General features: G+C 38.9%; 1 protein-coding gene across 8 annotated transcripts in view; it reads right to left on the reverse strand.

Annotated features, from left to right (window-relative positions):
• Positions 1–3,585: 3,585 nt before the first annotated feature.
• The window catches only part of pax3b (paired box 3b), a 51,742-nt gene continuing 33,366 nt past the window's right edge, over positions 3,586–21,961 (reverse strand). For 4 of the 8 annotated variants that reach the window (XM_041806507.1, XM_041806464.1, XM_041806498.1 and 1 more), the window contains exons 8-9: positions 14,370–14,649; positions 3,586–8,755 (exon numbers count right to left, since the gene is read on the reverse strand). In XM_041806507.1, coding sequence (XP_041662441.1) covers positions 8,694–8,755; positions 14,370–14,649 — 342 coding nt within the window. In that variant the 3' untranslated portion in view covers positions 3,586–8,693. Of the gene's footprint in view, positions 8,756–14,364; positions 14,650–21,961 lie in introns of all 8 variants that reach the window. The other 4 variants (XM_041806482.1, XM_041806474.1, XM_041806517.1 and 1 more) reach the window with 2 other exon arrangements.

Below are 21,961 nucleotides of genomic sequence, written 5' to 3' on the forward strand. Positions count from 1 at the left end.
TAAATCAGTGCACTGCAGTCCACAACTAGTTTTACCACTGACCAACAATCTGTTGTTAAAATATTAAAAGTCCTGTCTAAAGATTAATATTTTTAATCACAATTAATCTCAGGATTTCTGTAGTCAATCACACTCTATTTGTAGCATTTAAAATTTTACGATTTTGCATTTACAACTTTTTTTTTTTTTTTTTTGTCATTTCAGATGTTTCTTCTGTCTTAAATTAAGGGGCAAGTTTGAATAAAGACCTACTTTTATAGGTAGACTGAAGATTTTAACAAAGAAAAAAGAACTTGTTATGGACTAAAAGGAAATAAGTGAACAGTATTAATGTAAATCTTTGATTAAAAAAAAATGGTTCTGATGATTTCTAACTTGTCCATTAAACTGTCTGTGTGGTTTTTAAAGTGAAATGAGACTTTACCTCACTCTGGCTGCAGGGAGACACTGATGAAACCAAAGTTTTTGGAAAGGGACAATAAAGCCTGCAATTATTCAGGCTTACAAAAAAAGCAGAGTTTGCAGTTAATATTGATTAATGCAATTTATCTTGCCAGCCTTGATTTAACTGTTTGCTTGTCTGATGAAGGGCTAGTGCACATAATGCCACATAAGTAGTGATGATCTTTGTTAAACAAGCTTGGGAGAAGCTTTTCTTGTGCTGACTTGATTTTTCTGTTTTTCTTTGATTCTGTACAGCACCCTGTCTGTGAGCTTTTGAATTATTTTTAACTAATTTTGTAGGTTGTCATTTTATAGTTGGCACCACCAGGTAAGGTCTGGAGGTTTTCTACCAGATAGTTTAAGCACCTAACATTCTTTCATCTCCACGCATTCAACACACTGAAATGATAGTTTACTATTATGTCTTCTTTTGTGTTGTTTAATCTAATTTAGCCTTCATCAGGCACACAGTGATTTAGAAACAGTCTGGACTGTAAACAGAATTCATGCAGCTGCAGCTTTATACTTTATGTGCATAAGCAATATGATATTAATGAGAAAATTTAAACAAACCCATAATGGGTTTAATTTCTGTGGCACATGGTACTGCAGTAAAGAAGTGACCTTATTTTGTTTTGATATTATCTTGATTTTTATTTATAAAGGAGTGGGGAAGTCCTTTATTATAACCTTCATGTCACACACCTGCCTGCTGCACACTACGAGAGACAAAGAACTGCAACCAAGGATCACTTCGAGTAGCATGCATGGAAATTTATGCATCTGGTAGAACAATAAGGGGCAGAATAATTAAAACAACGGGACTAGGTCTGTGTCTGCCTCAGTCTCCTCTGAATATGGTGTCTGATCTCTCACCTGTTTCTCTCTCAGGATACCGCCTCTTGAAGTTGTTAAAAAAAAAAGTCTACAAACTTTCTGCAGACAGTGCAAATGACTGTTCTTTGCACACTGACGGTTAAGAAAAAACCCAAAGCAGTTCCATGTTAGCCAGTTAGAGCTCTTTTGGGCACTGGTTTATCTCAGTTGGTAGAGCAGGCACCTAGCTATAGAGGCTATAGTCCTGAATGCAGTCCCCAGTCTCTCTTAGTTAAACTGAGAGAACTTCAACAGAGAATATTTGCATAATTGTGAAAAAGGGGAAAAAGTTCAGGGGAAAGTGGGAAAAAATTGATTATACTGGTAACAACAAGTGGCAAAACTGGGTAAAGCAGATGCAAAAATGTACATAGAGTGGTAAAAAAAAAAAAGTGGCACAAAAGGACAAAAAACAGTAAAAATTTGTTTAAAGTGGCAAAAAGGGTTAAAAGATGCAAAAAAAAGTGTTTTAAAATGGAAGCAAACAGCAAAAGTGGGTTCAAAGGTGCAAGAATGGGGAAAAACAGCAAAAATTGGTTTAAAGTGGCAATAAAAGTGGAAAAGCTTTGGCACAAACGTTCCAAAAGTGTAAAAAAAAAAGGTTCAAAGAGGCAAAATTGGCATTGAAGGGCAGCAAACAGCAAAAGTTGGTTAAATGTGGTAAAAAGAAGTAGCAGGAATTAGCAGACATGTTAAAAAGAGATTAAAATGTTCCAGCAAAAAAATATTCCCAACATCAGAACTCAATGCTACTGATCCAATACACATGCATTGATGAATCACAAGTGGGGAGGGTCCTCTCTGTGGGGTTCTCAGGGGCCCAGCCAATTCTGTGGTCAGCCCTGCATGACCTGTTGTAGCCTATTAGCTCTTCAGCAGCTTGTTTGCTATGCTAGCACACTGCCACAAGGAATTGAAAACTATCGGAAATATTCAAGATTCACCTATCAAATAAATATAAAATAGGAGTATTCATTTTTAAATAATGTAGAAATTTTGGCTGATAATTCTACATAATGTACCTTCAGGCTAAGGACTTGTATTGCTTGAATTATTAAGCCTTTTAGCATGGCCCTCTGATGCATATTTAAGGCTAACAGGGATGCCTGACCACTGGCAGATGTTTATATTTGGAGGTTTTGGAAAGTTTTACCCAATTAGAAGAAATAATAAATTAAGGGGAAAAATCTCCTTATTTCATTTGGATTCTTTTGAATGTAGCTTTGTGTGTGGAGCTAAAGAACCTGTTGGCAGTTCTGCTGCCGGGCATGTCTGTACAATCCAAAAATCTGTCATTATCTGGCTGTATGAAATACCATTAAAGTAGCTCCATTTAACTACACTCTGGGGTGTATTAAAGAAATAACAGGCTTTTCAGTGCAGGGCAGGCTTCATTAATAAAAGTAATGCTTTGGAATTCTGCAGGTGTGATTTGTCTTCATCTTTAATGGTATGGACTGATTAAGAAAGCAAACACTGTGTGAGTCAGTGTGTGGAGATTGTACCTCCGAGGAGTGTGTGCACGCCTGCAGGAGCGCTCATGTGCACTGCAGGTGATTAGAGTGCTGCTTCTTGTACTTTTCCAGTCGCTGTGTCCTCATTGGCTGAATTTTTCAGGCTCAGCAAACAGAGCTGACAAGACTACCAGCGATCCCTCACGTTCTTATTGACTTAGACTTTATTTATAGAGTGTGTGGTCCCTCTGCACGAGCTGCACACGGCGACAGCCCTCCAAGGGCCGGCGAGCAGACACGATTAATCAGAAGAATGTTATAATTAGGCTTAATGCCCCCAGGCTGCATGAACACACGCGCAGAAACAACACTATATGTGAGCATGGACATAATGTATGAATGCATGTGGTGCACAAACACTCATAGACCGGCGCCTGTGTACTCAGGGTGGATGGGTTGCAGAGGTTTTCGAGGGGCTGTTTGTCCAAATCGCTTTAAGGCTTTCTCGTCATTGCTAAACAAAAGTCAGTTTGTTACAGTAGCAGGGGCCAGCAGGGGTATTAATACTCACCAATGCATGTCTGAGCGTTTACAACTATCTGTGAGAAAGCCTGTTGTGTTCAGTGTCAAATAATGTCTGGTGATCCCCATTTGGACGGGCCTATTTTGGTTGGAGGGCTCTCGTGAGTTTTCAAAAGTACACATTTGTCTCTGCGTTGGGTTCTTCTGTACAGTCAATCACTCTCAAAATAAACACAAAGACTCCTTTTACTAATTATAATCAGCTGAACAGAGAATCAACACAAACAGCTGGTGTTTTCAGAGTTTTTATTATAAATAGAAATGATAATGCGCTTGTACACATGATGTTATGTGATATCGCTTTGTCAAATAATACAAAAAATATATATCAAAGGACTGAAAAGACTGTCTTTTCTAACCATTTTCACACTTGTACAAAACTCCTGAAAATCTCCTGAAGTTTTCATGGTGAGCTGCAAATTTTTCACTTGGATTTCATCTGGAGTTTCTTCTGCCAGCCCTATGTAGTAATTTTCCCCATGAAGTCTGAGTGAGATGATCTGCAGAAAGATTTAACCAGGAGGATCACCACGAATGAGAAGAGGCGATGACATTTATTAGAGTTAAGCTTGATTCAGCTGTCCTTATCCCACAAGAAACTAGCATGACTCCATTTTTTACAGCAGTTCTGTAAAATCTGGTGTACACTCAGTTTTAATGCCATCTTTCAGCTAGAAAGTTGGCTGTGTCCTATACACTGAATCCAATGCAACCAGTATACCAGTATGCATTACTATTATTGTCCAAATGAATGCAGCTGCTACTGTCACACACTGCACAAGACCTAACTTTCTGAAATTCACCCCATTCATTGTGAACAGCAGCACAATGAATGCAGCTGTTACGCTGCTCAGAACATGCTGGAATACATTATGACAGACCAGGCTGGCAGTAGTTGGTGCCACTTTTTAACCGCTTTTCATCCTTGTTAGTTCCGATTCTCTGCAAATACTGAGATTTTCAAGAGCCATCTTAAAACTCATTTTTACTCATTGGCTTTTAACTGTCCCTGACTGTATCATTCCCTGGCTTTTTTTTCCTAAAATTGTTTTATATTGTGATCATAATTGTTGTTTGTCATAATAATTACTATTATGAGCAGTTGTTACTTTTTATCGCTTTTAAATTTGACTTATTTTCTTCTGCTTCTTGTATTTCTTTTAATGTCTGTATCTGTAAAGCACTTTGGATCAACTGTGTTGTGTGTAAATTGCTATATAAATAAAGATGGTTTGATTTGATGATTTTGCATTTTAAGAGAACAGAAAGTAAATTGTTAAGAGAATAAATTTTGGAGTGCTGATTTGACTGGAAGCACTCCTCCTTGTGGGACAAGGCAGAGGAGGACAGTGGGCTTTCAGGCTATCAACACTCAGCAACTGAACTTTTCTAGTAGATGGATAGGGGTCTGTCTGCAGACTGTACATCTCTGACAGCAACCACCACGGACTTCATCTGAGACACCATCTCTGTCAGATCAGAAATACATGCAAAAACCTTCTAAATGATTTAACTTCTATTTAGGGTTACGGTAAAGGTAACGATTAGGGTAAGGTAAAAACCTGGCCTGCAAAACCCGATAACAAAATGTCTAATAAAGCTGATTAAACAGTTTGCTTACAGGAAAAAAGCTCGTCCTCCATAAAAACACTCTTAGACACTTGAAAAATACAGACAATGTAGCTCTTATAGCTGCATTAACTGCATAAAGTAGCTAAAGCTAACCTCACAAAGCATCCACATTATCCATGCAGCAACGTTAGCTTTAGCTAAATTTGCTCAAGCTCTCATAGCTAAAGCTAACTACATTGACTGTGTAGTAACATTAATTATGTAGCTAACATAGCTATGTTAGCTTTAGTCAAAGCCAATTAAGGCACTGTTCATGTAAATACTTCTTTGCATAATGGAATCTGATCTTTTTCTGTTTTATTTATGAAATGTTTCTTGGTCTGTAATGTTTGCTATTATTATAGCATGGATGTAACAACCAGATATTGTTTATGAATAAAGTTGGTTTTCAAAAAAAAAACCTCTTAAACTATAAATACGTTGTATCAGCTTCTGAAAGAGACAGCGACTCTAATGAACGGTCTGTAAGAGTGGCCATCAGAGATGTACGGTCTGTAGCCAGACTGTCTTCAGTGGATGCTCAAACTCCATATGGCAAACACAGATGGTACTTAATACTTCTCTTTATGAGACTCAATAAAACAGACTGTGGCATGTATACCGGGCCGACTAATATTCCAAAATTTACAGTGTGTCTGGCCGCTACTTCGACAACTTGGCCTTGCTAAGAGGATAGCAAGAGGCAAACATTAAAAGGAACCCTGCATGATCAGACAAGTTCATCTTGTTGGATAGATATTTGTATCTCTCATATACATATCGAACCAAAAAACTCACAAGATATCTGCATTTTGAGTCATTTGAGTTTACAAATTCACCAGGAAACCACCACGTTTTAGTCCTATTTGGTCCGCCCAGGCGCCGTGACGTCACAGTTCCGCGGTGATCCTATGCAGTAACCTGTTTCAGACTGGCAGCCACTGTTAGAGCTGCATCTCAGAAACGCAGCACGTCTCATGCATGGAGAATTCTAAAATTATAGGGCCCCTTCTATATTATATTTTCACGGTTATCTATCTAGACAGGAAAACTATAAATACAGAGCCATATTTAGCTTGTTGTAGCAAATATGTACATCCACATGGATAGAAAATGTTTGAAATCTGTTTCTTGATGAACCAGATGAAGGCCACAAGCTAAAATGCATCTTTTTAATAAAGTTGTTCCCTGAACTTCTCTTCTTTATGAGGCTTTCTGTTTCCACACGGTTCAGGTAAAGATAAGTACAATACGAAAGACTACCGGTTTGCACCTTTCCAATTAAAAGCCCGTACTTTTATTTTGAAAAACTTCAGGCACACTTCCACTATACACTCAATGTAGTCATTTGACGGAGGTTTATTGAGGTAAAACTTTGTAGGAATGACAGAGCTTTGACAGCAGGGAGACAAAACCAACACGCAGCAAACTCATGGCAGCAACAGCTGCAAGCAGAAAAACCGTCTGAAAAACAGTTACTGCTTAGCAACGGAGAGGAGCGCTGCGGAACCGTGACGTCATACTCCGTGAAGCGGATGAAAACATGGCGGTCTCCTGGTGAGTTTATGAGCTGAAATGTACTCAAAATGCAGATATGTGGGATATTAAGTGAGTTTTTTAGTTTAACGTACATTTGAGACATACAGATATCTGTCCAACAAGACTAACTTGTCTGATCATGCAGGGTTCCTTTTAACAACTTAACTGCTCAGTATGTCTGATGCATAAATTCTGGTACAAATACAATGCACGGTATTCTTCTAGCTAATAGGAACACACATTTGGACAGTTACTTCTGCTATGCTTTATGCTACTTGACTACCAGATCAAGATAGGCACAGAAACTGTGAAACGTGCGCAGAATGCCTCATCAAGTTTGGTGCCAATTCGGTTGAATACATGCATGAGGAAATAGATCTCCAACCACGTTATCTAGGTGTGTTTGTCCACTTAAAGAAATTCAGTGTTTAAAGTTTAAATTTCAGTAAGACTAACATGTTTATGTGTATGTCCAGTCCAAGTTTACTAGCTCAATCATTTGACTTTTTCATGCTGCATGTAAAGGAACTGATTGATATGAAATACATATTCTAATTTCAGCATCTGACATCAGACTGTTACTTTGTTGCCACTTTTATATCGTCTTTTATGCCGTGTCTTCTCCTGAGACCCTTCTGTTCAAAAGATATAGTGATAGATGGAAAGCCACGCTTTCAGGGGCAGTCCACCTGAGATTTATCAGAAACTTTCAGGAGTGCACATGTGAGAACAGCTACAGAAGTACAATGCAGGAGCACTGAGGCATAATGTGATGAATAAAGTATTGTCACTTGCACCTGGAGGGAATTTTTACATTGTTCACATACAGATCATTTGTGACAATAAATACATCCGGAATGTGTAAAATTAATATTCTCTAAAAATGATCCCAAGCATCACAAAAAATAGAAAATAAAACACAGTTTTGGCTTTGTCATTCCTGGTTCCTGTTTATATTGGCGTTCCCTTGATTAATTCTTTTCCTCGTGACTTAAGACCTTACAAATTCGCTCCCCTCAGTGTCCTGTTACAGCAATATTAACAATGTTTCATATTTGTTTTGGACCCAAAGCCTTCAAAGGCACATGTGTTGCTCCTTTGCAAAGCTTCAAACAAGAGCCACAGAGTGGATTCAGAGTGTTTCGTAAGACTTTAAGAGGCACGTTTGATTTCTTTTTTATTGTTTTAAAGGAGAGGTTGACTCTGAGATATGTGATATTGCACTTCTGGTCAGCTGGGAGAAAGTATGTCTTTAGTCTAAACTCTTTCAGTCTCTCTGTTTCTCAAGTGTCTCTCGGTCGTGACTTGTGACCTGGTGGCTTTTTCTTGCCGGGAGAGGATCTTTAAAGGGTTTTTTTAACCCTGTGATCGATCTTGCCTATCCCACCCCATCCCCCTCCTCTTTAAAGCCACTTCTCTTCTGCTGCTCTCTCATCTGTCACTTTCCCTAAAGTCACCCCCTGACCTCCTCTGAGTTCCTCTTTTAAAAAACACAAAAAGGCCAGGATCTGTGCTTCACCGTCCTGGACATCAATGGGACAGGAGGAGTGAGACAGAAAGGCGAGAGGACTGAAAAAGACAGCAGGGGGAGGAGGAATGTTTGAAGGAACTCTCTCTGCTGTACAGCTGGGGTGTACATTAGAGTTTTGGACACATTAAAACCCACTGATTTGTTTGCTTGGGTTTGTTTTCTCTGTCTGTGGAATTCCTCTTAAAATAAATGAATTAAAATCAACAAAGCCCTTTTATTTTTCCCCTTTCTGTAGATACAATTTGGGGATTAATTTGTTGATTTTATATGCACTCATGTAGCCCTTAAATAATGTAAACAGGCTCCTTCAACCAGAAGATTAAAGGCTGAAGTCTTTGAGAACAGATAGAGTCCACAGATTGTGTTTGGTCACTGGAAGAGCCTGCAGAAATGCCTCTTCACGGCCTTGTAGATGGTCAGAACTCCTCATTAAGCACCAACACTAATGATGCAGCAGTGCTCAAAGTCTCACAGTTTTTGGTCTGATACTCCTTCTTGTGGTCCCTTCTTTATTTTCCATTGCTCCTCAAAGAGTTAATAGCACATCATCCATCGATGGAGAACACGTCCTGGTAAATTGTAGCAAAATTTTGGTCCAGATAATGAAAGATTTCCATCGCTGTACACACAAACGTTCCCCCTGTGGAGTCTTAGGATCAGGTGATCTCAGGCCTCAGATAAGGAAGGGCACCTGTGCAAAAGGAGGAAGAAGAAGCAGCTGTTAAATTATTGGCAGTGAAAAGGGATTTAGAAAAAAATAAAGTGGAAGGATGATAAAAAGAGATATATGGGTGCTATAAATTGTGTGCATATGTTTGAACATTTTACTAACATCTGGCTGTTGTTAGCATGGCATACGCTAACAATAGCTGGACTATAAGGTCAGTGGAGAGATGTGAGAACAGAAGGGTGTGGATAATTTTTGTGAACATGCTGAATCATATCACAGTTACATTATGTTTTCAGACCAAACTCAATTTTGTTTTCTGCAAAAATACCTCCCCACTTTGTCTATTTAGGTGCTTTTCAACAACATGGTGCTTACTTCGCTCTACTCAGCTCAACTCAACTCTTTTTTTCTCCCATAAGGGATCATGATTGGCACCTTTCATGTGTATCCCACCAGAGGAGATTCCTAGCAATACTAAAATGTGACGTTGAGACACTGCCTACAACTGGACTGTCAGGACAAGGAAATCAAACCCCGCTCACTCTTGTCTTCCCAAACTCTCCTGTACTTTTGTGGAAATGCACCATATTTGTGGCTTTCTATCAAACTGCAAGCAACATGCTGGTACTGTGATGCTAAAATTTTTAAACCTCTGCTATCTTTGTTACTTTTTTAGCAAATAAAATTATAGTTTAAACATTTTAAGTCTATAAATTGTTCAAAAATGTTCTCATGATTTCATTTAAGCCCAATATTAACTGAATATAAACAAAAGTGAGCTTGTAACCCTAGTCTTATATTTAATTGCCCTTACAAATTTCATAAATGTAACACAATATGAAAATGACCATTTAAAGTTTTATTTTCTATTACAAGAAACAGCAAAAAAAAAAAATGTAATACCATTCTAAATTTTCAAGGAAATATTTCTGATTTTCTTGGAGCAGTCAAGTGTTTACTTTCTAAATAGTGGTTGATCAATGACTTTTGATAGCTTATCAGAATTGCCTGCATTTTTAATCATAATTTTAATTATGTTTTTTTTAATTCCACAACAATTTGTATGTCCGTATTAACAATTCCAGGCAATTGTTTCCTTAAATGATTAAAACTGTCGTATAATAAAATGAATGCTGCACTGCTACCCAAGTGTGGTTGGAAACCATGACTTAGAGCAGGGATGTCCAAACTTTTTCCACTGAGGAAATCAGGAAGTTAGGAAGTAAGATATTATTATTGTGATTGCCAATATTTTGACTTTGTACAGTGTTGTGTTAGTTGAGTCACAAAAAACATGTCAATAAATTGTTCTTGTTGAGATATTGTTTACAGAATTAGCATGGTAGCACCGTCTTATGCTGAAACTGTGAAGTACAATCCAGTGGAGCACAAGCTTCATGTTCAAATGTGGGCCAATTTTCATTGTATTTCTAGAATTTGCTGTGGGCCAATAAAAATTGGACTGCGGGCCGCATTGGGCCTCCTGGTCATAGTTTGGTCAACCCTGACTTAGAGGAAGAAGACAGTTTCAAAAGTACCCATTCTGTGAAACAAGTGTCTAACACTGTTATACATTAAGAAATATGCAGGAGCGCATGTACAAAATGACTCACTGAAGTCCAGTGACCCCCAGCTGAGGTGATAGAACATTTGTATTCATCAGGGGTTCGCCTTAGTTACTTTCTCTTTTTAGGTAATTTAGCTGTTCTTTTTCTTGCTTTTACTCTCTAATTTGTATTGTCTTAAGCTAAGGGTACCTTACTTCTTGTTTGGATAAGAACTGAAAATGTTACAGATCAAGAAATAAATAAAAATAACTAAAGAAACAATAAAAAGTGAAATATTTGAAATCATATGGTGCAGCTTGGTTTTAACTTATCTGCATTTTTTTAAAAATGAAATAAGACATTCATAAGTGTATTTCCAATTTTTATTGTTGTTGGATGCTATATGTAACTATGGTGTTCCATTAAAATACCATTTTTCAAATTTAAACATTCATTTCAAACCCTATCTCATTGCAATTAGTGTGTTATTTCTTTTTCGTCCTACAGAGTGGAGTTCCATTAGAGAGCAGAAGACTGCTTAAAATATAATTGAGGCATAAGAGTTTTTCATGATCAGTGGAGAAGTACTATGTAAAGGTTACCAATATAGTTAATGAAATTATTATTAACAGCATTAATCACGGGTATGAAGAAGGTGAGAGTAAATTGTATTTATTGTATTCTTGTTTTGAAAAGTGTTGCTGATTTAAAGTCACTTTTGTTTTAAGATGTTTTGGCCCAGAACTGAAAATTGAATATTGCAGAAGAAATGATGCATTTCTATTTTTATGTTTCTGGTCGCTGGAAGGCTTCACTAGTGGGAGGAAGTGGAAGTTTTGAGTGTGACCATGGCTGAAAAGAAAGAAACTCTTCAAAATAAAAAAGAGACTACAGGGTTGGACATACTGGTTAGTGGGCAAGCTCTGCAAAAATAAAATATTGCAACCCCTGCCTAGCAACAGACGTTACCTAAATACAAACATACAAGTTCTGTATTTCATGGATAACCCTCGTTGTTTCCGTGCTGTAGTCTGTGTGTCATCAAGATGTGCTGCAGTATGCACAGTGCACAGTCTCTTACACTGGAACCTGGAGCAGCACGCTCCAGCACTTCTTCCCCAGCTGACCTCAGTGCGAGCACCTGTTTCTAATCGCCGCCCTGCCAGAGGCTATTAGCATCCGTCCACCCCCAGAAAGGACCTTTCCTCCACAGCTCCAAACCAAACCGCACACCGGCTATCCAGTCGCATTGATTAATCACATCAAGATGGACTGCTCGGGTCTGTAGCGTTGTGGAGGTGTGTCTGAGTATGTGTGCTGTCCCGGCTGGTATTTTTTGTGTATGTACACGCACAGAGCCACATGCTAGAGGCTTTTTGTGTGTCACCAAAATTCTTTATTCTCTTTACTCCAAGATGTTTCACCGAGATATTTCATTAGACATTTGCTTCTCTTGGATATTAAGGCTGATATTCATTTGATACCTGCCCCAGTTGGACTCGCAGGATTGTTGCCGTGCTCTTTAAAGAGCTGTCTTGAGGTTGCCACAAGGTCAGTGGATGAACCTGATTGGTCAACCCCCCTGTGGACTAAAAATTGGAAACGGCGGCCGCTGTAATCACGCTGCGACGAAAAACGACGCTACCCTCCAAATTTTTCAACTGAGATTTGTTTGAAGTTGATTTAAACCCTTAAAATAACAGTAATGCGAAGTGAAAAGAGCCTCTCACTGATACACAGGTAGAGCAAACAGTCTGAGGAGGGTGATCAGCCTCTACTTTACCCTGAGTGGAGCTGACTCTGCAGTGTATCTGACCACAGATTTCAGTATCAGTGCTCCGCTGATCCCTTCATAGGAGGAATCAGATCTGCACAATTAACCCCAACACTTGAGACGGCATGATTGGACCCAGAAAAAGGTTGTGCCATTGCTGTTTTTCCATCGATGGAATCAAAGTACGAACGTGCGGTTGAAGTTATGTGTGTCAGAGCATCGGACTCCCAGAACACCCGCTAATCACATACTGTATTTGCTGACTTGGGTCAGATGTTTTCATCCTAACTCCTTCACTAAAAATAAGCAAAAGGTCAGAATAGAACCAGGCAGCGGTTTGAGGTAGGAAATTGGAAAGGCTGTCAGATAGATTAAAGGTCAGAGATTATAAAGATAAATCTGTGACCGTGTTTTTTTGTGGTCACAAGCGCTGAGACAAGCATTATCTTTAAATTAACATAAATATTATTTATCAAAACATCTCTGTTCCTTTGTTGAAAGCTCTTTGAAAATCCAAGACTGTTTTAAAGAAACTAAAGTTAGGAAGGTTGTGAAATGATAGAAGATATAGAGTAAACTTTTAGCTTAGGCAGTAGTGGTACAGAGTTACTGCTGCTCTCATCATTTTAAGAAGTTGATAGAAACATGAGAGTTCATCTCTTTTAAAGGTAAAAGACAGCATGACAAAATACGCTAGCGCTCATAAAAGTTAGTTAGGTCATTCATCGTTCTCTGTAGGGGTTGGCTCAATGTTAAGCTAGTAATTGTAGCAACAAAACCAGTTAATTTCAACAAGCAAAGGCACTGGCAGTTTCTCAGAAAACCCTCAGATTTTGGAAGGTTTTCTAACAATATTTAGGTTTCAGAGGGCTTTAATCATCACTAAATGGGATCCATGATTAGTGCATTTTTTTTATCCGTGCTTTATTGTCACTTTCAACACACTTTGGTTAAACCACTGTAGCATCTCCCTGCAGTCACAGTGATGTGAAATAAATCCGGCACTACTCATCAATGTCTCATTCCAGTTTAAAAAACTCTCAGACAGCTCAGAGGGCAAGTTGAAAGTCATTTACACCTTCTGCTTTCAAACATTTACCTTTTTACTATCCCTTTATTTTCCTTGTCACTCCATAACAAGGCTCTTTTTCCATAATTAAGATCATTTCATAATCTTGGAATACCCAAACATCCTTTTTTTTTTTTTTATTAAAAGCAGGTATTTACCGAGACTGGGAGCCCCTTAGTTCAAGACCGTTCAAAAACTACTTTAATTTAATTTTTGCTATCATAAATAATCATTAAATTAGATGTTCTTACTGGGACTTTGACTGAAAAGGTTGAAAAAGTACTGGGGCTGATAAAATGTGTAAAATATATTCCTAAGATTGTAACTATCCAGAGAGGAGTGGCGTAATGTAGCTAAATAATTCACTTTTAAATTTTAAATTTTAAGAGTAAACACAAGTCACCTGTGCCCTAATGAGAGATAACCACTGAGTCAAGAAATCTCTTGACTCCCACTAAAATTGGCCCTAACAAGTACAGACTAATGAGCAGCAAAAAGCCAGTACTTTATCAGGGTACCCACCCTCTGTTTAACTCCAGAGGGCTGAACAGTAAGCTTGGGTATCCCAGGCTTGGGTATCAACACAGAGATGTTCTTTATGTTACCTATTCTACCACTGAGCAACCAGCCCAAATAGCATGGCCACCTTCAGCAGAGCTAGGCTTTATGCTAGCTCCAGGTTGTTAAAAGAACAAACTTGCAGCACGTTCTCTGTACTTTAAATTCCCTGTAGTTTAACATCCTCTGTTCCTTTTTTGAGCTTTGGTTCTTGTTGTCTTTGAAATAGACAGAAATAAAATACGGAGTATAATTAAGGATATAATATTTCTGCACAGATTATAGTATATTAAACTTTGATGGAAGATTTTTAGCTGTATGGGAGTACTGTTTTGGATCTTTTTGTCACTTTGATTTAACAATCTAAATATTTCTTTCATGATGGGATAATCAAAGCACGTTGTCAAATTTCTAAGTTAAATGTATGCAGTCAGTGGCAACCAAAACAGGTATGATTTTTAGAATTAGAAGAATTTATTGACACAAAAGTTCTTATTAATTTTATCTATTTTACTGTCTTTTTATTGTTTTATTTCCTTTGAGTCTTGCTTTAATTTTCTTTCAAATGTCTGCAGTAAATCTGTTTCATTCTTTTGTGAAATCATTGAATTAGTAAAAGTGCAAGCAAAGATCACTGTTGCCTTCATGAGTTTAATAATGTCCATCCTGGTGTTGGAGTCAAAGAATAAATAAGGTGAGGTTTATTGACCTTACTTTGTCCGTACTGGCCGTACTGATAGGACGCCACATGGTCGACGGTGTAACCCGGTGAGCTGTAGGAGGGGGTGCAGTAGGACTGGGAGCTGGGCAGCGATGGCAAAGCTGACATTGAGGGAACGCTGGTGAGACCCTCCAGGCCTTTGATGTGATCCATGCGCTGGCTGCAGCTGGCAGCCATGCCGGCGGGGGGCTCAAGGCCGCCAGTCAGAGGGGAGATGGCGTAGTCGCTTTGGGGCTGATGTGGCACACCACCTGGGTTCAGCAGACCCATCACCTGAACAGGGACAGAAGAGAAAATTAAGTTTAATATAGACTTAGTGGTATGTTGTCTGGTAGTTGGGCCTGAGCTGCAGAAGTTCATAAAGGCAAGCAACCTTTCAACACAACAGTAGACAGCATCAGTGGTATTATGAAAGCAGGAACAATTCACCACTGCAAGCTGTGATAATTTTTAAATGAAACTGCATAAACTGAACTAAAATCCTTTAGTCCACTGGTGAAACAGAACGGTTTTTGGCATTTTGGCTTTATTTTATAAAACCGCTTAAGAGAGACAGGAAACACGGGGAGAGAGAATGGGGGAAGACATGCTCCAATCATGCACCGAAACCAGGAATCAATCCCACGACCAGTGTGTCGAGGACCACGAGAGGCATCTGGCTGCAGCCCTCGAGCAAACCTCTACGCTGGGGCGTTCAGCTGGAGACCTCTACGCTGGGGTAAAACCTCTACACTGGGGCGTGACGTACATAGCCCAAGTCATGGACCTCTACCCTGGGTCGTGACGTATATTGCCCGAGCCTGCGGACCTCCACGCTTGGGCAATGACGTATATTACCCGCGACAAAATTTCAGCTCTATCTGCTTGCCAACAGGCTGACCCTAAATCTAAGCAGTCAGGTTTTAATGCCTAAATCTAACCACTCGGATTTTAATGCCTAAATCTAACCACTCGGATTTTAACGCATAAACCGAAGCAATCAGGTTTTAATAGCGTAGACCCGCACGCTGGGGCTTCGAGGTGTGCTGCTGCACGCCCCACCGTAGACCCGTACACTGGGGCAAAACGGGGCTATGTTTAGGTCTCATAAGCACATTGGTGAAGTCATGCTAACAACAGCTAACACGCTGCACACCCCAGCGTAGGCATGGGCGATGACATCACGCCCCAGCGCAGAGGTTTCGCCCCAGCGTAGAGGTCTCCAGCTCAACGCCCCAGCATTGAGGTTTGCTCGAGGGCTGCAGCCAGTCCCTCTTGAGGACCACAGCTTCTGCCCATGGGCGCCAGCTCTACCCACAAAGCTACACCGGCACCCAAAAGCAGATATTTTTGATGAATAAAATCCCACAACTTTTCAAGTAATTTCACCCATCAAACAAAGCAGTCTTATAAAATAATGAGAGCTCTGCAGGATGATTTAATCTGATGAAGCTGCCTTTAATCCAACTTTTTCTTTTGATGGTGTGCCAATCAAATACAACATGTGATATATTGCTATAAGTTTGAAGTCTTGGTTCATGTAATTACTGAAATCAAATAACATGGCCATTTTTACCTGGTATCTCTCCAGCAACAACAAGAACCAGCTAACAAGATAAATTGTGAACAAGGAGTAGATCTAAGAAAGGAACGCTGTGACCTCAGTGAAAGAGATAGAAAGTGTTGAAGGTTGCTTCCCGGTAGGGCCCAGTATGCATGTTTACATCAGAGAATTTATCATCTTAATCCTAATAAAAAGATACTTTAATAATGCATTTAAACATGTAAGTCTGACTGGAATCAGGGCCATTTCTAGCTTTGTGGGGGCCCTATGCAAAATGCTTTATGGGGGCCCCGAGTTTACCAAATACGATGGAGAGATTCCTAGTCCAGTAGATGATCCACAAACATGCAAATGATGCATGCATGCATGATATGCATGATAACCTCTGTAATTAAACTAAAATTCTGCACATGCTCTGTGTTGCACTATCCAAGTGCTGACAGGGCACTGAGAGGCGGCTGAAGGTGTCTGAGCTACAGCTGCTGTTGTGGTGTAGTCGGTCGGGATGCTTCAAACTGTTCAGATTTTTAAGCAGTGAGCATGTTGCACAAACTGTAGACATTCATAAATGCTGGCTTTAATTTTAGATTGAATAAATATTTTGGTTTAATGGGTTATTTTGCATGCACTTCTCTGCTGCTGGGTCATTACTCATCTATTTCTAGGAAATGGTGTCCTCTTTACTTTCAGCCCACCCCATTACAAAAAGAGTGATAGCCTCTAGCAGAAAAACATCTTGATGAGAGGAAGTGGTATGTGCATTATTGTACTTATAAGATAGGTATTAATAAGGTAGCTAAACATTCCAGTAATGAGAGGTATAACTTAATAAATGGTGCTATAACAAGTAAAGCAAGTTAATATGACTTCTTCATTACTATTACTAACACAGGAGTTTAATCAGTCTGAGGCTGTCAACTGCTCCACACATGAGGAGGATAGGATTGTCAGACTGAGTTGTCCTTTCATGTTTTACCATTGCAATTCATTAAATTGTAAGACATTGTAAACATTATATTGGAAAGGAGTAAAATTTTGTTGGTCTTTTGACACATTGCTAAAGCGAGTGGTAAAGGTCAGAAATCTTACAAAGCAGGCAAAAGTGCACAGGGCTCTACAGAGCTGCCTGTTAACTTGGGAATTGGCAGTTCAGATTTGCTTGCTGTAGGACAGGGACTGCACTCCACTGTAGTTGCATAAAAAAAGGTCATGAGAAGTTTTAGCATTTGAATTTGATCAAATGGGTAATCTTTCATTATTACATTAAAATACAAAAGAGAGAAATTTAGTTGTCGGATGAAAAATTGTATAACAGATACTTTGTCTGTCAAAATGACTGCAAAAAATTCCAGTGCAACCTCTGGTCCCTTTCCTTAGTTGAGGAAAGGCTGCTCTAGTATACTGGGACCAGGATAATAGTTCTAAATTTCCTTAACAGCTATAGCCATAGCTCGACTTAAATTTGCATGTAAATATACCGAGTGTTATCGCTTCTACAGCTAATTCTGGTGAATGGGTAATCGTTTAAAAACGGAAGAAGCATACAGCCTGTCAGCTAACTCTTCTATCTCTGCACATTGTTGCCTCGGATATTACAAATGTGCACAGGAATAAGAGCAGCTGTTGACAAAGTTTTAGTCGTTTATAGGGTGATCCTGTAAGATATCCAGACTTTGAACATTTTACAGTGAGTGATCAAATGTCCTCTAACATCAGAGAGTCTCAGACTAAATTCATTCCATTTTTCTCAAAATCTTCAATTGGGAAAATCTTTTTTTTGTTTTGTTTTTTATTTCTAACAAGGTTTTATTGGACATCAAATACTGCTTATTTGAAGTGTGCAGGCACAAGGTTGTGAGCAATAAGTAGACAAAGACACACTCTCAGACACACATAGGAAATCCCCTTGTCGCGGACATCAAAAGACTCCCAGCAAGCCGGTCCCAGACAGAGATAGCACCAGAGAGGAAGAATTAAGCAATTTGTCTCAGATCCACGGTTCCACTTATTCTTAAATTCCTTTTTGACACTGCTCCAAAAATCCATGGCACACGATAACTTATCTCCGAGAAAGATAATGCCGACAAAGATAACACAAAGAGGAAGGTCTATGTGAGCTCGGCTCTGTTGGACCACAGAATAGATTTGCAGTTTGAGAAACCCGTTAGCTCTTGACCTGGTCTTTATTAGCGACCAGATAATCAAATTTGGGGGAATATTCCTCGGCCAGCTAAAGAACGGAAAAGAGCCGTGGGGCAGAGCGTTTCAACTGATTTCAAAACAGACCCGATACCATCGACCCCCTCTTCCTTCAGAGCTGGCTGGATTTACCTGTCCATCATCAAAGTGCTCAGTTAACCATTAATAAGAAATTGAGGCAGGCTTTATCACTTAAGAAAGTAACTCTGAACCTGCTACCTCTAAAATGTATCACATCCCGCCTCCTTCAGCACAGAGCAAAGGCCTGGAGGCTGCTCCAGTCGTCCTAATAAGAAGCAGGTACGCTGCTCTTTGGCTTCTCTAAGTGACATATTATTCTACATCCACACAGACACATGGTCCTGCTTAAATCATTTCCCAAGTAGGGGAGGTGAACGGACGAGTCTATGTTGATTTGGGGAGGGGAGCTGTGTTTCCTCTCATGCCAGGTAACATTTTCCTAAAAAACTAACCTGAATTCAAAGGGTTTGGTTTAAACTGAAAGCAGGTATAGTTGTGCTTAAACAAGCCACGAAGAGCAGATACTTTCTCCTTCAAATGTCTCTACTTGAGTGATTTCCAGAGTAAACCTTTTTGTTATCTTTTAAACTAGACTCTGCTATCTTCCCTGAGCTTCATGAGATGCTGACCGGCCTGCCCTTCATATTGGAGCGCAGCGAGGAATGTCAAGATTTTGGGGGTAACATCTCAGACAGGACATTCCTCCCACTGTATGAAATATATACAAATAAATTAGAAACTTTGCTTTCCAATAAAGGAATGTTGAAGCAAACATTTGAAGAATGCAATCACGAGAAAACTTCCCTTGAGGCTAAAGTACAGTGCAGAATATGTTTGTACTTACATGAGCCGCTTTTGTGTTTGTGATGTTTTTTCTTTTCTTTATTTTCTCTTGTGGACGCACGCAGCAGTTTTGAAAAGCAAAAAGCAACCGGCTGCCAAGATGCAAAATGTTCTGTGTAAAGAGGGTGGTTTTAATTTGAGGTGGGAGTTAAATGTAAAGATTTTTGGTGTCCAGACAACAGTGAAAAGTTTCTGTGTCACCCCAAGAGGTATAAAAACGTTATTCTCATGAGATACCATGATGATTTGGCATGTAGATCTTAATTTTGCAGCTGATGGTAAATATGGATATACAGTAAGCATGTATGTTTGAATAAAAATCACTTGTAACATCACACTGTATATCCACAGTTTTAAAATTGATGGTTAAATCAAAACAATCTTATGATTTTAGTGAGGAAATTATTGATATAATCAAAGTAGAAAATAAAGGGGTTAGGAGTCAAGTAGTTTCTTTTTCCTACTCCTTTTCACTCATGTAAACTGAGTTGCTTTCTTATTTGCAAGTTAACTTTGCAAATTGCTCTTTTTCTTGCTGTTCCTTTGTTTTTATTCTTAAAAAAACCAAGGGTACTCTTCGAGCTGATCCTCCCATGCAGCTTATGTTATAAGCAGTATTTACAGATAAAAAATGCTCATATGTCCCTGTACTGCTGCTTTATTAAATGCCAAAAAGAGTATTCAATCTTCCAATCAAAACAGAAAGTTGGAAAGTTAACTTAGCCATGCCGCTCAACCATGTCGTGTAATATTTGTGCAAAAGATGTTGCAAAATCCTTAACTGATCCTCGTAATGTCATGCAGTTGATCAATTATCTACACTTTATATGTGTGCATGTCTCCGTAATTACGCTGAGCTTCGTGTATTTGTGCGAATGTGTCCTCACACCGCCGCGGCCCGCGCTCTGAGGAGTCAGACCGCGCCAGGCTGAAATCTCATTTTCTGCCTGTTAGGGTCTCTTTCTCCTCTGTCTCCTCTGTCGTACCCTCCATGTAGGTGCGGAGACCTTGGGACTTCATGCCTGGATAATTGGCTGTAATTGTCTTTTCACTTCTCGTTTGTCACACGCCCGATTGTCCTCTGTCCTTGTGGAGTCATCTCATTTTTCTCCTCCAGCGGTGCAGAGGAGTGTTGGACGACAGAGCGGAGAGTTTCTGAATCTTAAAGCTGTAGGTATGCACACTTATTTTTCACACCTGTGCGCTGTATTACTTGAAAAGTGTTTGACTTTTCATAGCTCCTGCTTTATTTGTGAATAGATCTGTGCCTGACAGAGTCCCACGTTATTTTAACTCTGAAATTATGTTCATTTTACTATGATGTACTATGTTATCACCAGTGGTGAACAAAGTGCACAGCTTTATTTGAAGTGCTGGCTTCTCGCTGCCCATCGGTCTGAATGGTTTACTTGTGGGGGCAAATATTAAGAGCATAACTGCTTAATTTCTACACTGAGCACACATCCTTTTGGTATTATCTTGTGTTTACTAAAAAAAAATCTGACAATAATAATAATAATTCTTGAGTTATATATACTGCTGGTCAAAAACTACTCCAATCCAAGTGAAAGCTGCTGAGTCAAATAATTCTATGAGCTAAAGTACAGAAGTTATTTTGCCTTTAAAAATCCTTAAGTATTCAAACAAGAGTTGGCAATTCGCTTTAATCTCTCTGTGCAGCACATCAGCTTCATGCTCTGCAGCGAAGCTGTTAAAGTGCATCCTCCTTAGCAAATCAAATAAATTCAATTCAGTATAAATGTAATTCATAGACACTGCTAAATGTTAGATTCTTAATTGATGCAGTAGTAAACTAATGCATCTATAAAGCATTCAAAGTTAATAAATGGCATTAATCAATATTGCTATAAAGATGATGAGTCAAGTATTGGTCAAATCTTTACTTTACTAGCGTTTAATTAATGCCAGATAAAACCAATTGATCTGGCTTTGATCAAGTTATTAATGCTTTTATTTCAACATTTGGGCTGATGCAATGCACTTTACATTGGAGTTAATCTGGCCTTCCTTGCCCTCCATAGTTCATCAAAGTTCCACGGCTCAGCTCTTACAGGTATGCATATCACCTCCATTCTTGCATTCGTTCATTCTGCAATTAATAACAAAGCATTACTGTTGTTTTTAAATCTTTACAAGGACCAGCGCCAAGTACATTTCTAAACTCTTAAATGTCTACACCACCCCTGCCTCTAAAGTCTGCTGATCAGCTTGGCGTTGTCGCCTCTAAAACCAGATAACTCAAGAAAAACCCAAGGTGAAAGGGCCTTTTAAATCAGGCTTTAAAAATTATGAGAGTTGTGCGGTCTCCGTCCTTTTGTGTGTTTTTATTTCCTAATCCAACTTTTTATTTGTTTTTATGTTCTTTTTATTATTCAAATGTATCTTAAATACTTTTAAAAATGTTTTTATTTCTGTGGTTTAGTCACTGTGTAGCACTTTGGCAAACATTTATGTTTTTTTAAATGTGCTGTATAAATAAAGTGGATTGGATTGGTTTTAGAGTGTTTCATTATTTTAGAGTGTTTTCTTTAAACTCACATGCTACCGATTTGCAGTTTTACCGCTTTGAAATAAAATGATGAATAATAGGGACTAATAAAAATACCTGATGAGCAGGGAAAATCTTAGCCAAGCTTTACAGAATGAGAAAATATTCCGATTTTATTAAACAGACATTTCAGTAAGGCCTCCTTAACTATGCAGCAGCATATTGTATTTGTGGTCTTGCTAAATCTCTCTTTGCTCTGTCCACTTCTCTGCGGTGGTGCTATCATCCAACACAAACACAGTTTGTTGTGTTTCAGATCAGATTTTAGAGAAGAAAAGAAAATTCATCGGCTGACTTTAGGGCAAAAGCAGTGAGTAACAAGAATGTTATGAAAATGTAAAGGAGTAAAGAGTATGACATTTGTGGAGTAAAAGAAATAAGTTCTTCAAAAATAATACTCAAGACATTAG

This window comes from Cheilinus undulatus, linkage group 2 (genome assembly GCF_018320785.1).
Source record: "Cheilinus undulatus linkage group 2, ASM1832078v1, whole genome shotgun sequence".
Lineage (NCBI taxonomy): Eukaryota > Metazoa > Chordata > Actinopteri > Labriformes > Labridae > Cheilinus > Cheilinus undulatus.